The 16391-nt window shown below is 38.9% G+C and overlaps 1 protein-coding gene across 1 annotated transcript in view; it reads right to left on the bottom strand.

Annotated features, from left to right (window-relative positions):
* The window catches only part of LNPEP (leucyl and cystinyl aminopeptidase), a 105914-nt gene that overhangs the window by 54243 nt on the left and 35280 nt on the right, over positions 1-16391 (bottom strand). The window contains exons 2-4 of the mRNA XM_019929663.3: positions 8912-9752; positions 4282-4420; positions 2825-2956 (exon numbers count right to left, since the gene is read on the bottom strand). Of these exons, the coding sequence (XP_019785222.1) occupies positions 2825-2956; positions 4282-4420; positions 8912-9752 (1112 nt within the window). The remainder of the gene's footprint in view (positions 1-2824; positions 2957-4281; positions 4421-8911; positions 9753-16391) is intronic.

Genomic DNA, 16391 nt, shown 5'->3' with positions numbered 1-16391 from the left:
TTGATGTATCTGTTGGTCATCTGCACGTCTTCTTTGGAAAAATGTCTATTCAGTTCCTCTGCCCTTTTTTAACCAGATTGTTTGGTTTTTTGCCACTGAGTTGTATGAGTTCCTTATATATTTTGAATATTAATCTCTTATCAGATATTTGATATGTTCTTCCATTCCACAGGTTACCTTTTAATTTTGTTGGCTGTTTCTTTTGCAGTGCAGAAATTTTTAGTTTGAGGTTCTCCTACTTGTTGATTTTGGCTTTTGTTGCATGTGCTTTGGTGTCATATACAAAAAATTGTTGCCAAGACCCATGTCAAAGAGCTTTTTCTCTATGTTTTCTTCTAGGAGTTTTATACTTTCAAATCCTACATTTAAGTCTTTAATCCATTTCCAGTTAATTTTTGTGAGTGGTGAAAGATAAGGGTCCAATTTCATTCTTCTGCATGTGATGATCCAGTTTTCCCAGCACCATTTATTGAAAAGACTACCCTTTCCCCACTGAGTATTCTTGGCTCCCTTGTCATATATTAGTTGACCATTTTTGCAGAGTTTATTCTTGGGGTCTTGATTCTTTTCTATTGGTCTGTGTCTACTTTTATGCCAGTACCACACTCTTTTATTACTATGCATATGATTTTGATTACTTTATCTCTGTAGTATAGTTTGAAATCAAGGAAGTGTGATACCTCCAACTTTGTTCTTTTTTCTCAAGATTGCTCTAGCTATTTGAGGTCTCTGCGGTTCCATACAAATTTTAGGATTATTTTTTTCTATTTCTGTGAAAAATGCCATTAGAATTCTGTTGCATTGAATCTATAGATTTTTTTTTTTTTAACGCTTGGTAGAATTCACCAGAGAAACTGATCTGATCCTGGGCTTTTCTTTGTTGGGATGTTTTTGATTATTAATTCAATCTTTCTTTATATTACTGATCTGTTCAGATTTTTTTATGTCTTCATGATTTAGTCTTGGTAGATTGTATGTTCCTAGGAGTTTATACATTTCTTCTAGGTTATCCAATTTCTTGGCCTATAGTTATTCACAGTAGGCTCTTTTTTTTTTTTTTTTTTGCGGTACGTGGGCCTCTCCCGCTGTGGAGCACAGGCTCCGGACGCGCAGGCTCAGCGGCCATGGCTCACGGGCCCAGCTGCTCCGCGGCATGTGGGATCTTCCCGGACCGGGGCACGAACCCGTGTCCCCTGCATTGGCAGGCGGACTCTCAACCACTGCGCCACCAGGGAAGCCCTCACAGTAGGCTCTTATGATCCTTTGTACTTCTGTGGTATCAGCTGTAATGTCTCCTTTCATTTCTGATTTTGAGTCTTCTTTTTTCACTAGTTAGTCTAGCTAAAGGTTTGTCAATTTCATTTACCTTTCTAAAAATCCAGCTCTTCGTTTTGTTGATCTTTTCTACTCTCTTTCTGGTATCTATTTCATTTATCTGCTCTGATCTTTGCTTATTTCCTTCCTTCTGCTAACTTCGGACTCAGTTTGTTATTCTTCTTCTAGTTCCTTGAGGTGTAAAGTTAGGTTGTTTATTTGAGATCTTTCTTTTTTCTTAATGTAGGCATTTATCACTCTAAAGTTCCCTCCTAGAACTGCTTTTGATACATCCCATAGAATGCATATACCACATTATACTATTAGAACATTCTGAATTTTACTATATAAATACCTTTTCCAGTGTGTTGTACATTTTCATGTTTTCATGTTACTAGCTAGTGTCCTTTCAATTCAGCTGGAAGCACTCCTTTCAGCAATTCTTGTAAGGCAGGTCTAGGGGTAAGGGGCTCTCTCAGCTTTTTTTTCTTGTATGGAAAAGTCTTTCTCACTCCTTCATTTCTGATGATAACTTTGCTGGATAAAGTATTTTTGGTTGGCAGTTTTTTCCTTTCAGCACTCTGAATATATCATTTGCTTCTCTCTTGTGTTCTAAGGCTTCTTCTCAGAAATCCACTGATAGATTTATGGTAGTTCCCTTATAAGTTATAAGTTTCTTTTCTTTTGCTGCTTTTAAGATTCTCTTTGACTTCTGACCATTTTATTATAACGTGTCTTGGAGAAGACCTCTTTAAGCTGAGTGTGTTTGGTAACCTATGAGCTTCATGAACTTGGATATCCAAATTTCTCCCCAGATTTGCTAAGTTCTCAGCAATTATTTTTTTAAGTAAGCTTTCTGCCCCCTGTTCCCTATGTTCTCCTTCTGAAACTCCAATAATTCACAAATTGTTTCTTCTGGTGGTGTCCCACAAATCATGTAGGCTTTTGTCACTTCTTTTTCATCCTTTTTTCCTTTGTTCTTCCCTGACCAGATAATATAAAATTTCCTGTCTTCTAACTCGCAAATTCTTTTTCTTGCTTGATCCATTCTGCTGCTGATGGTCTGTATTGCATTTTTCATTTCATTCACTGTATTTTTCAGACCCAGAATTTCTGTTTGGTTCTTTTTTTTTTTTTATGATTTCTATGTCTCCGTTAAACATCTCAGTTTGTTCATGTACTGTTTCTTGATTTAATTAAATTGTCTTTCTGTGTTTTCATATTATACAGCACAGTTCTAGAGGCTTTCTTATACATATATTGTCTTACTGAAATTCTCTGATAAAAGTAAAATTTAAAGGAACTTAAAAATTATTGATTTTTTTGGTATTCAAATAATAACAGTAAATAACAACTAAGTAAAAAGTAACACTGCTGGTATAAAATGTCAGAGTTGTGAACCAAAAGATTGTTTTCCTTCATAAAGCAGTTACCAGATATCATGAAAGGATTCCTCTCAACCTCCTGTGAATACAGGTTTTCAAGACAATTACCACAACAACATACATACCAGGGTTCCATTTATGTCCTGACTCAGATTCTTCAACTCCCCCACAACGAAAGCAACCAGGTAAGTGCTCATCTTCACACTCTCAGAAAACTCATCCTGAACAAGTCCATCTTCCATAATGACTGATGACTTCTACAAGCAATGGGGAAAATGACAGTTCTGTAACTGTGAGAATAAATGACAGTGACATATAAACTGGGAAACTGAAGACTCAAATAGGAAATAAGTAGTGAAGATGCTGGCATATTTTAATCTCTCAGCACAAGTTTCCAAACAACACGGCCCTCAGTCTCAGTCTGTTCTACCATCCTTCATCATGAGGACATACTGAGTACAGTAAAAATCCTTAAGAAGTTCCTAGTCTCAAACAATGGCTTTAAATAAATGTAAGTTAGAAACAGTAAGTAGCAGTGGCTCTGTTTCTCCCCTTTAAAACACCATCAAAACCAAAAATCCTTCCTTATGACCTAGGAGTACTCCATTCTACTGCTACAAATACATTCACACAAGAATGAGCTACAGCTGGTTAATCCCGCCAAATGATCTGAAATGGCTTCGTAAAGGACTGTGCTGATGACCACAAGAAGGCTTAGTGGGATTAAAGGCGATAAGTCACTAGAGAAGTCTGCAGTACACACAAGATGAGGGAAGGCGGGTAACCTTCCAGGATTTTCCAACCATGAATTTAAAATATATTTTCGTTACTAGGCAAGTAAGCATTTGACCTCTCTTAGAGAAAGATTAAGGTGAAGAGTACAGCTAAGAGTAGAGCTGCTGAAGTGACGTCCTTCTTGAAGGACAGACCATGTCCTCTCCTTGACTCAAGGGCTGACTCATAGTCTGCGAGATGTGGCTGCTCCTCCCCGCCAGTCACATGGCTTCTGAGAGGTTGCTATCAGCTGCACACAGCTCTCAGGTGTAACAAAAGGACCCCCCCCCCCAAGTTCTGTTCAGCATAAAAACAGTTCTGCCTGATTTCACCCCCACTACTTCCAGGCAGAGCCCACAGCCAAGAAAGATGTCCATGTTCTTGTTGTTCAACCTCCATGTTACCTTCTCGATTTCTCAGTAACTAGTAAAACACCAAGGTCAATCATGATTCAACACTACCAAATATCACTGTTTAGAATAGCAAATTCACCACGTCTTTGAATATATCACTGTGCTCTTTAGTAGCAGTTCACAGTATTAATATTTGCAGAACTTTAGTACAATAGCACAGACTTCACATTTCCTGCCCATACCTTCCACATCCAGTCTTTCTCTTTCCTCAAGTGCTTCTCAGGCTGACTTTCCAATTGATTCCGATACATATTTTACTTTTATTTAAGCATTTTAAGAAAGAATAAGAATGTATATGATTTTAATCATTCTCAACAGTATGGCAAAGAAGAATTCAAGTATTCAAAACAAAGAGACCCACTCAAAGATTTTACATTCAAGGAATAGAACAGTACCTTAGGCATATTTGATAAAGCAGTGTATTGCTCATCTCTTATGATCCTGATGATAAATGTGGCTTTAAATGCTGGTTCATCAAAACAAGGAAAAGCAGATCTTGCTGCCAAGGGTTCAAACTGAGTTGCTGCAAAGTACCTAAAACAAATGCAAATCCATCCAATAGTTATTGAGTACCTACTATTCAAGGCACCTTGCCAAGTTCTAGGGATACTAAGATAAATATCATACAAGCCCAGACATTAAAGGATTCTCAATCAACTGGGAGAGGCAGAGGTGATACAGCAGAAAGTTATCAGGCTGTGAATCACATCCTAATAGTGCGAACAAAGCAGTGGAAACAAAGGGTAGGAAAAAAAGTCTGCCTAGCGATAGAGACACTGTAAGGAAACTGGTGACAAAATATGAAGAGGACCTTTAAAAATGAGGAATATTTGAAAAGGTAGAGAAAGGAAGACAGTGCAGCCTAGAAAGAGTAGGAAGCACAAGGAAGGAATGAGCAGTGCATATTCAGGGACTGGGGGTGGGTGTCCAACGTGGCTGGAGATGAAGCCACAAAGATAGGCTACAGCTGGCCACTGAGGTCTTAAAAAGGTTTCTGATGAAAGATCACTATAAAAGATTGTCATCCATTGCCATTATTCTCTGTACAGACGATGGCTTCATAACACTAAACCTCAAACTCACAACCTGCACTTTCATGAGGACTGAAAAAACTAGGTGTCCTATAGTATGCTGGTGTTCTTTACTCTCTTCAAAAACGAATCAAAGATTTTCCTCCTCTCCTACAGCAACAACACTTGAGAATTTAACTATAAGTCTTCAATTAAAGGTTGGGAGAAAAGCATAAGAAGAGGAGAAATGCAGATTCTTAGTTAAGCAGAGGAATGAAATAGATCTGCATTTGGGAAATCATAAAACATGGTCATAAGGAATCAGGACAAGTGTGGCCCTGGTGTGCACATATCAGCTACCAGTCAATATGGTACAGAGATAACCACCACTGTGGACATGATTGCCTCGCTTGCTTAGGACTTAGTCCACCTAGAGGGGTGGGGTAGGGAGGGTGGGAGGGAGACGCAAGAGGGAGGGGATATGGGGATGTATGTATACGTACAGCTGATTCACTTTGTTACACAGCAGCAACTAACACAACAATGTAAAGCAATTATACTCCAATAAAGATGTTAAAAAAAAAAAAAAGGCAAGTAGAAAAGAGTGTAAGATTTAGAGTCAGAAGACCCAAACTCTGCAACTTACCAGCCATATGACTTCAGCAAATCAGTGATCTACATCTCATTTCCTTATTTGTTAAACTAGGGTCAAGGTAGGATCCCCTACCAAACATTTAGGGTTTTTGCTAGAATCGAATAAGACTATTCATAGTAACAACCACTTGTATGCCATAAATTCCTACACAGAGGTCTATTATAAATGCTGGATAGTCATAACTCTTCCTTCACGCTTAGAATTACTGTGCTTCTGTCCTAGTAGGATTTGCCCAAATAACTGTTTGTTAGGGTAAACTGCAAGAACGACAGCAATCAACATATGTGAAACAATTTAAAAATATGTTTCGAACATTCCATTTCTTCACGCAACTCCCAAATTCTTACCCAGTTAACTGAAGATTTTGGAGGAAGGCCACAGGGGACCAAGGTATAAAGTTTGATGACATCCTTACTATTCATATGAGAGTCTACTTGGACCATCATTTTGGATAAAAACTGGATTATAATGTTCTAAGACAAATAAGATCTTAAATTATTATTAAAAGAGATGCAATAAGAACTATCTTACATAGAAGCCCCTTGGAAAAGGCTGCTGCTTGATGATACTTATAAGCTATTCTATCTAAGCTGAATACCTCAAAGCTTGTTCTTTCATTAGTGACTGCATTTGCCTTCAGAAATACTAGTTGCAGTTTGAGCATCACCTCCAGGAGCACTGAAGACAGTTATGAATTAGCTGAGGGTCAGTAAGAGAATTCTAAGCACTGGTGGTAACAATGGGTAAAGAGGTGAAAACTAAGGAAGCTGGTGCACCACAGTGGTTAAGAATGTGGTCTTTGTAGTTAAAATGACTTTGGGTTTGAGTTCCCCTCTGCTACTTGCTAGCCATAAGATGCTGAATGAATTACTTCATGTGGCTCTGCTTCCTCATCTGTAAAGTGAATAAAATATAATTTCCACCTCTTAGTGAGTTTGACAAGATAAAAGACTAAACATATAAAATGCTTGCAACAGTTTCTAGCACTTCAGTTCTCAAGTAAATATGGGCTGCCATTACTACTGGAACTCAGGAAAGTGCACATGAAGTTCATTAAGGCAGGTGAGGGCTGTGAGAGAAAAAAAAAAAAAAAAGGCCCAGATCTTGAAAGAAATTGAACTAAATCTTGTTAAAAATGAGGAACTGCTGAAGGATCATAAACCAAAGACCAACATGGTCAGATCTGTACTTCTAGAAATAGTCTGGCAGCAGTGTGGAAGATGGGGGAAAGAGGAGGGGGAAAGCTGTAATAAGATTAGAGGTCAGGGGTTCAGTTAAGAAGATGACTCAAGACTTTGAGAAAAAGACACTGAGAGATTGAAGAACAAAGAAATAAAACACATCTCCAGCCTAAATTCCTTTGCTAGTTTTTTAGTATCAGTTTGTTATCTAGAACCTTAAATCTATGGTCAACAACTTCTAGATTTAACTGCAAGGTTACTGACCATCTCCACTTCTTAGATGACACAGGTAAAGTTCCTTTACCACAAGCAGTGTCAGTACGTTTGACATTTACACTTACTTTGATTTTCCAATCAATAGGAAATATATCCCTTAATTACTTTATCTACTTGTTTTGAATTACAGTTTTCAGGCCTCTTGAAAGGTATAAATACTTTATTACTTTATCTACTTGTTTTGAATTAGTTTTCAGACCTCTTGAAAGGTATAAATAATCTTCTAAACTTCTATCTTGCATCAAGATATACAATCATGTGGGGTATCCATTTTATGGAACCAGGTAGGTTAATGGATGTATATATTTTTTGTAATAGCAGAGTTTCACAAATTTTAAAGTACTATTTAAAAAAAAATACTCTATTTCGTAATTTTAAGAATGTCTTCCCATAGTATGAGTGTGTTTCGTGTTTGGTAATTGCAATCATTGTTGCTTTTGTTGTGGTCATCCATTTACAATGCTTGGTGTCAGTTTATTTATCTCCCGTAAAAATAAAATACAGTGTGTATGTGTGAGAAAAAAAAAAAAAAGAATGTCTTCCATTTTTCTAGCATTTTCCACAACTCAATCCAGCCCACAGCAAAAGGGTCAACAAGTGACCCTGTCCAAAACCACCTCACTCTGCCACACAACATTGACTCTTCCCATTATATACAGGCAGGCCCAAGAGGATCCGAAGGCAATAATCTGATTGGAAGAGATGACTAGGGTATTTGTCGTAAAGGTCTGATTGCATACTAAGAACACTGTTTTTATGTATATCCTATAATTCCTAGAGATGATGGAGATGATAGAAGGAGAAGTAAAGCCTAGAAGCCCCAAGCTACCCCTGCAATTATAAATTTGCTTTTCATGTCAGATCTCATGGCAAGAGCCAGCATGCCATTTATTTTAAAAGTATTACGTTAAGGGGAAAGAGAAAAATTACTTATCTGAATAGGACTATAGATCTTGCTTTGTCTCTCTCTAGTTAAGAAGGATCAAAAAACTTAACACAGATTTAAAATATTCATTTCTATTTTTCTCAGTATACCAACATACATTAGCCAAATGGACCTCAATGGTAATTCACACACCGGTTTGCAAAGGAACATGAGAGAATGCTCCAATGCACTAAGCAGATCTGACAAGGACTTTGCACACGTAAGAGAAGTGACATTACTGCTACTTAAGAATAGTCTGTATGCAACTGTGCGCTGCATCTTTCCAGAAATTCAAACTACATCTATGAATACTAAGATTAAAGAACAAAATATATGGTTTAAATGGGAAGCTGAATAATTTTATGTTTTAAGTCGCTTTTTTAAAATGAATCTCTCCAAGATTTCTTTTTTTTTTTACTTTTCCATCAGAAATCCAAAATAGAATGGCATTAAAAAAACAAAAACCAGCAAAGATTGAGGATACTAAAAATTACATATATAAGTATACAACACTTCTTCATGCTTTCTTTCTCCATCTCAGTAAGCACCTCCTAAAAGTTCCACACAATAGGAAACTAAGACTGAAAGAATAACCTGTGTTCTTCTATATCTGGTTCACATGGAGACCTTGAAGGTGATAGAAAACTACATTCATCTTATAAGATACGAAAAGCTCAAGATAAGTTAAGTGTTTGTGATAGAGAATGTAACTGATATAATCCTTGTCCATCTCCTTCCGTCAGCATGCCCCCAGCCCCACCGTGACATATCATATATATGATACATACTCAAGGCTTTGACTAAGAGAGAAAGAGTATACTCTTCCAAATCACCATTCTACTATTTTTCACCTAACCCTCTTAAATTAAAAAAAAAAAAAAAAAATTGCAGTTAATGTCTCTAGTGTGGGCAATGGGATCCATATTGCAGAAGTCATCAGAGAGCAAAGCAGCAGAATCGTTTAAGAGGGCTACATACTTTTTCTCATTACTTTCATCTGTGTAGGAGATGCCATAAAACCCATAGTAAGAACTAGATATATTTGCCGAATACTCTATCTTCAAGGTATAATTGTGCCCTTCAAGAAGGGCCTCGGGGGCAACAATGGCGATTTGTTCATGAAATGGATATTCCAGGACATCGACTTGTTTTTCTTGGCTTGAAACTGCTGACATAAAGGTCACTCTTGAAATATTATGGCCTGTGCTGTGAAGAACTATGTTCCATGTGGCCTGAAGAGCCTGAAGTGAAATCGTCACAGAGCCCCTGAATGTCATCGAGGTTAGGTTTGGGTGTAGGTTAAGTTCATAGCGTACTGGCATAATGGCAGTGGGAAGCCTGATTTGTGCCCATGGAAACAACTTCCCATTAGTTGCAATTGGCTGAATTAATCCCATTGATTGGTTTTTTTTGTGGCAGCCTTCTTTAGTAAAGGTACATCTGGGCAGTAGATAAATCACCATGATTACAGAAACAGCAACCACAATGACAAAAGCACAGACCACCATGGTCCTCGCAGACGGTACTGAACAAGTCCCATCTGAGCTCTGCCTGTAGCCGGCTGCACTGTTTCGAAGGCCCGAGCTCCTGTTCATGAAGGACATGCCCAGCAGCTTTGCGGACGACTCATAATCCTCTTCGTCCTCATCCATCTCATGCTCACCAAGACCCCGCACCAGCAGTCGTGAACCCCGGGGCTCATATTCCACCTCATCAGGCTCTAGAGGATGTAAACAAGGTTCTTTGGCTAAATCCACCACATCTGGTTCTTCCTCAAACATGCTGTTTTCAATCATATTCCTGGGGAGCTGAAGCCGATCTAAAAAAACCAAAACATAAGGCACAGAGTTAGAAAAAAAAGAAAGCTCATAATACCATGTTTAATCTAAGGATTTTTTTTTAATCACTAAGACTTATTTCCATCTCAGAGGTGCTGAATTAAATGTTTATAATATTCTTGTGTCATCCATTAAAAACTCAAGCAGAGATAAGAGCATATCACAGTCTTAAAATAAGAAAGCTAAACAAACAGGCTAGTAAAAAGGCAGCTGAGATTAAATACTGATTTCCTTAATACACTCCTGCCCAACAACCTGGGCCCTTGTCCTGAGCTTTAGAGGGCCCTGCTTTTGCCTGCCTCTAGCTGTGCACGTCCCCAACAGGGTGAGGAGTCAGTAAGATCAAAGAATGCCCATCCATAGTCCATGTCCCTCTTCTGCAGTCTAGGTACCAGAATCCCCAGAATTCCTGCCTAAAAGGCTCCAACCTGCTTCTACGGCCTTTGTGGGTCTCCTCTCTGAGTCCCATTCTCCCTAGGGAGGACCACAGCTGGAATGCCCATTCATAGCTTGAATGATGGGTAAGCAACAGGCTGGATTACTTATTTCCCTTTGGAAGAGGGATGTTTCTGTTCCACAGCAAACTGCAAGAGTCAAATTATATAGGAAATTTCCATAATCAAGAAATAATTTTTAGGACTTGCCTGGTGGCACAGTGGTTAAGAATCCACCTGCCAATGTAGGGGACATGGGTTCGAGCCCTGGTTTGGGAAGATCCCACATGCCGCAGAGCGACCAAGCCCGTGCGCCACAACTACTGAGCCTGTGTTCTAGAGCCCGCGAGCCACAACTTCTGAGTCCGTGTGCCACAACTACTTCCGCCCGCGCGCCTAGAGCCTGTGCTCCGCAACAGGACAAGCCACTACAATGAGAAGCCCGGGCACCGCAACAAAGAGTAGCCCCCGCTTGCCGCAACAAAAGAAAGCCTACACACAGCAACAAAAGACCCAATGTAGCCAAAAATAAATAAATAAATTTATAAAAAAAAAGAAATAATTTTTAAAAAGACAAAAGAACTATAAAAATCAGATAAAACTACAATCCAACCTGTCTTTTCATGCTTTCAGAGCATTTAGAAGTACAAGAGATTCCCCTCTGTAACAACCACATAATACACCATAAGTGTAAGTGGATCCTGGGGTGGGGTAGTGGTGGGAACTTTTAAAACCACACAAAAAAGCTGCACTCTCCAACTTGCCAAGAATCACTAAGAAAAAAAAAAAGACTCAAAAAGTAGAGGAGTAAATAATAGCATACAGATCAATAATTCCTAGGGCTAGATTGAAAGTTTGACAAGTGAAACCCTCATTAACCTTTCCCTACAAGGTACTTTATACAGATCATTTCTAATCCTCACAATAATTCTATAAAATGGCAAGTATTATACGATTTCAGACACAAGAAAACAAACAAGCCAAAAACAGAAATAGGAGTTAATTTACCTTCACAAAGTCACAGTTATTTAGTCACAAAACTGATACGAGAACTCAGGTCTAAAACTCTGAACCCAAATTTTAGATTCTTTCCATTATTATATTGCATCTCCCTACTCAACTAGCTCAAAGGATGAGAGCTTGTACCTATTTCTTTCTTTTGTATTTGGCAATGAAGTTGCTTAGAGTATTATTTCACCATCAGCAAGGCAAAACTTACATAAAATTCCTTAATATCTAGCTTGACATAAATGCCATGTGTTTAGTGCTACTCAATAAGTACTAACTAGAGAGTGGCAACTAATAATACATGAAACCAAGTACCAATAAACATCAGGATAAAATTTAGTGTCTTACTACTACAAGTGTGGTCTGCGAACCTAAGCATCTGCATCACACAGCAACTATTTAGAAGAGCAGACTCTCAAGTCCCTTCCCTTAATCTGAATTTTAACAAATCCTCAGGAGATTTATGTGCACATAAGTTTGAGAAGCACTGGTCTAAGCCTTCTCCATGGTCAGATCCCGGGCAGCATTGGACTTTGCATCCTTGCGTGTGCTCTGGCCATCCCAACTGCTCGCTCATCTGAGACAAGACAGGCTGCTCTTCTATGCCATGCTCCACTTCTGTTTTCCTGTCTGTTCCCTTTGCCTGCAATGTCATCATTTCTCCCACCCCAGTCTACCTAGTGAACACTTGTTATCCCATAACTCATCTTAACTTGCTACAGTGTAAATTTAAAAAGTTATTTTCTTTTTGTTTCTTCCTTTCTCTTCATTGCCTTTCAAAAATACATTTTCTTTTCACTTCATCTCACTCCTTTTAGCTTTGGGGAGCATAGAGACTCCAATGAGGTTGCCTTTTCCTACCTCCTCTCCATCCCCAAATTTATAAAAGCTATGCTGCTTTAAAAGTTTTCTTTGAATAAAACTTTTTTTTTTTTTGCGGTACGCGGGCCTCTCACTGTTGTGGACTCTCCCATTGCGGAGCACAGGCTCCGGACGCACAGGCTCAGCGGCCATGGCTCACGGGCCCAGCCGCTCCGCGGCACGTGGGATCTTCCCGGACCGGGGCACGAACCCGTGTCCCCTGCATCGGCAGATGGACTCTCACCCACTGCGCCACCAGGGAAGCCCTGAATAAAACTTTTAATCACTTTCCAGGTGTGTGGGTTCAGCAATCTGCCGTCTACCCATCTCCTGTGACTTGTCTAGAAATGTAAGAAGGGTGACAGTTATAACATTCTGCTTTGGGAATTTGATCTCCTAAACTTCCTATAGTGCTCCAACTTCTTGTGACATAATTTTGTTTTGTTTTGAAAGTTAATTGTGTTTGAGACTCATTCGTTTCATTAACAGAGCAAATACTGCTGTAATTGAACTCAAAAAATTTCTTAAATTATTAATGAACTCTCAGTGGTTAGAAATTTTCTGTGGTAGTTTTAAGTACCTGGTACAGTAATGCAGATTAGGTTACTTAATTTGCTTTTTCACTTTACAATGTCTAAAAGGCCTTTCTGACTTTTTTACCTCATACGGGAAGATTATGTTCTCTTAGGTATTTGCCCATGCGTTCTGTTCTTTATCAGACCTGATGCCTGAAGTAGACAACTATGGGGTCTGAGCGGTTTTATTTAATAAATTTCTAAACTAACTGTAGATATCATCTCAGCTTAATATTTACAGCATTCCCATACCTGAATTCCACCCGCTTAGAACTTGGCTTTTCTGTCTTTGACTTCTCAGCCATGCCCTGTTTAACGCCAAGGGGTATTCTGCAGTCTGACCATTTTAGCATCTCCTGTCTGCACTTCATTAACTTCCAAATCTTTTGACCAGGGCTTAGTCAGATGCCTGGCAACACCCAGATAACTTACTTTAATTATTTATCACCCAATCAGGTTAATACCTATGTAGAATTTTAATCTTTCGTAAATGGAACACATCAACCCATCTGCTGTATTTTTACTGCATATTAGAAGCAAACTTTTGTATGTGTGTACAATCGTATCAAGTTAAATACATCAAACCAAGGGAAAACACCTTTATTACAGGTAGCCCGTGAAGACTGTACTTCAAGTCTATTCAAGAAATCTTGCTTTGGATTCCTAAGTGAGTACTCTTTGATCTCAGCATTAAAATTTTAATGTAACACATGACTACCCCTTGTTCTAAAGGGATTTATTTGTATTGAAAGAAGGGATCCTAAAGAGACAGGAAATTTTCTAAAACCTCTTAATTCCACATATACAAGCTATCTATAAGCCCAAAACAAAGGACGTCCTAGTTGAAATATTTCGGTTTTAAATAACATAGGCCCATGTGGTTATAATCTAAGGAAACTGAAGATATTTCTTTTCATCAGATACCGTGAACGGGTGCTCCTCGGTGTTGTCTGTGGACCAGTGCCAACCCACAAACTGTTTGTTACCCGTCTGCTACAGGATACACACAGAAAATTGGTATTTAAAAACTCTTATAGCTAATTGACGGTAATGTTATGTCTATCGAATTTAGTAATTTTAAAAATGGAGCTTATATTTTACATGTGTTTTTTCATTTCAGTTTTCCAATGATTCAGTTTTTTATATGCTACAAAATTTCTGCAACAAAAAAACAAGGAACCTTGATTCTTCAGCTCAGATAACATGAGAAGCAATGGGCTGGATTGTCACTATTACGGCAATCCAGGTGGATATAAAGTTAACAACTATTACAGTAGCAGTGGAAGTGAAAAGGAGGGAATGAGTACAAGTTATGTTAAAGAGTGAGAATACACAGGAACTGATGCTCTGTTGGGCTGGACAGGCCTGTAGGATGGAGACAGAGGGAAGTCTATTCAATTCCCTATGATATTCTGGCTTGGATAACTGGAAGGAGGAATGCCACTCACTGAGATGAGAATACAGGTTTCATATCCTCCCTCTTGGTTTTGTGTGTGTGTGTGTGGTGGTGGGGGACTGAGAATGGAGTTGTGAGATGGCATTTGGTATGGGACATGACATATTTATCTGTCAGAGAGCCAGATGGAGATGTTTGATGACTAGCATACTTTAGAGTTAAAAGCCTAACTTTAGACAGAGGTTCAAATCCTGGCTCTTCCACTGACTGCCTGATCTCAAACTGGTTAACAAACATCCCTTAGCTTCAATTTCCTCACCTATACGTATGGAAAACAATACTATTTTGTAGGACTGTTATAAGGATTATGTTATGTGGGCCTGGACTCAAAAGAGGCATCTGGGTGGAAAATTCTGATTTCAGAATCAGCTGTGTATACGTGATAATTAAAATCATACAGATAGATGAGACTACTGAAAGGGAAGTAAGTCAGAGAACATCACCATTTAAGAGGGGCAGCAAAGGAGAAGAAGAATGTACCAGAGGCAGGAAAATCAGGACAGTAGAAAGCAAAGGAAGAGTTTCATGAAGAAGGAAGTGGTTGGTGTTAAATGTCTTAGAAAGGTCAAGTACAGGGGACTTCCCTGGTGGTCCAGTGGGGTTAAGACTCCACACTTCCGGTGCAGGGGGCACGGGTTCGATCCCTGGTTGGGGAACTAAGGTCTTGCATGCCATGGGGTGTGGCCAAAAAAAAAAGAAAGAAAGAAAGAAAGAAAGGTCAAGTACAATGAAGCTGAGAGAGGCCACTAGATTTGGCAACCAGAGAATCAGTGACTTTTATGAGGCACTTTCAGTGGAGCAGTGAGAGCAGAAGCCTGATTGCGGTGGCCCAAAGAAAGAATGGGAAGTTAACAAGGCAAGGCAAGTGCTACAGAAAATTCTTCCACGGTACACAGCTGTGTACCATGAGAAAACATAGGGTCAAACTAAAAGAAAATACGGCATAGGGAAGTGTTAAATACTTTTGTTTTTGTGTCTAAGATGGAAATAAGGTGTATTTTTGTGAGGATGGAAAAGCAAAGAACAACAAAATGTGAAGGTGGAGCAGACAAGAGGAAATGCTGGAGGAACATTCCAGAGGGCTAGGAAGACATCAAGAACTCCAGTAGAGAGACTTAACTTCGATGGGAGCTTGGCACTCTCCTCCTCCAGGCCTGGAGGACAGAGGGTGGAGTTTAGGGAAGAAGTGTGGATACACAGGAGCACGCAAAGCTGAGGGTGTGAACAGCAGAGAGCCTCCATGTTCTCTGTGACAGAGGTGGCAAGGCCATCTGCCCAGAGCCAAGGCAGTTGTGGAGAAGGCATAGGAGGCTTGAGGAGAAAAATAAAAAACAGATGCTATGGGAGAGGACCAGGCAGGGGTGACCCAGGGACAAAGCATGCCTGCAAGTTCAGTAAGCCCACCGGAATTTGTCATACCTCCAGTCTCTATAAATGTCTTTAGAGTGCTTACCAGCCCAGGACTAAAAGAAGAGAAAGCGTATTATATGTAGTAATTTACCATAATTAAAAATTTTTTTAAAATGAAAATTTAAAAAGAGAGAGAAAGCAGATGGTTAATCCAGGGTTCAACATGTAGGGAGGACGTGATGAGAAGCTAAAGGGAAAATACACAGAGGGTGGTGGCAAGAGAGTAAGTGCTTAAATGAGGGGTTCAGTTTAGAAAAGCGGACAAAAAGTAAAGCTATGGCAAACAACATAGTGAACGATTCGAATAAAAGGAGCAAACTTCCCACAGACATTAGTCCCTTTAAACTGCTATCACATTTTCTGAGAAAATGAAATGAAATGGGATGTGTTTTCAAATCAACAAACCAAAACAACTTTAAAGAATAAGCCTAATCTAAATAAGGCTTCTTGGGCAGATACAAGAATTGGTATATTCAATTAGGTATACTACAGCAACTTGCTATATTCAAACTAGGCCCTAACAATAAAGGATTACTCTTCTTCTGAGGCCCTTAAGACATATTTGAATACAACTAAAAGCTCTATGTGTGAGACAGCATTTATATCTTCTAGACCATTTCCAAATGGAAACTTCATTAAATTTCTAAAGGGATGGCTAATTATCAAATAAAGTAACTATTTCTCTAATGAGTAATCCTTTTCCATCAAAAAGAGGCTTTATTTTAAAGAAGTTTAAACTGAAAAAGAAAAGAAAAAGACTAGAATTTATAACAAAAAAGTGATTTTTCTATACAAGTCTTATCTGGCAAAACATTACCCAACCCCAGACCACAATCAAAGTAAACCTCTTCCTATGAACCACAATGCCCACTTTAA

The sequence above is a fragment of the Tursiops truncatus genome, chromosome 3 (genome assembly GCF_011762595.2).
Source record: "Tursiops truncatus isolate mTurTru1 chromosome 3, mTurTru1.mat.Y, whole genome shotgun sequence".
In the NCBI taxonomy this organism is placed as follows: Eukaryota; Metazoa; Chordata; class Mammalia; order Artiodactyla; family Delphinidae; genus Tursiops; species Tursiops truncatus.
The sequence above is the reverse complement of the archived record's forward strand: the minus strand, read 5'-3'. Positions and strand labels throughout refer to the sequence as shown.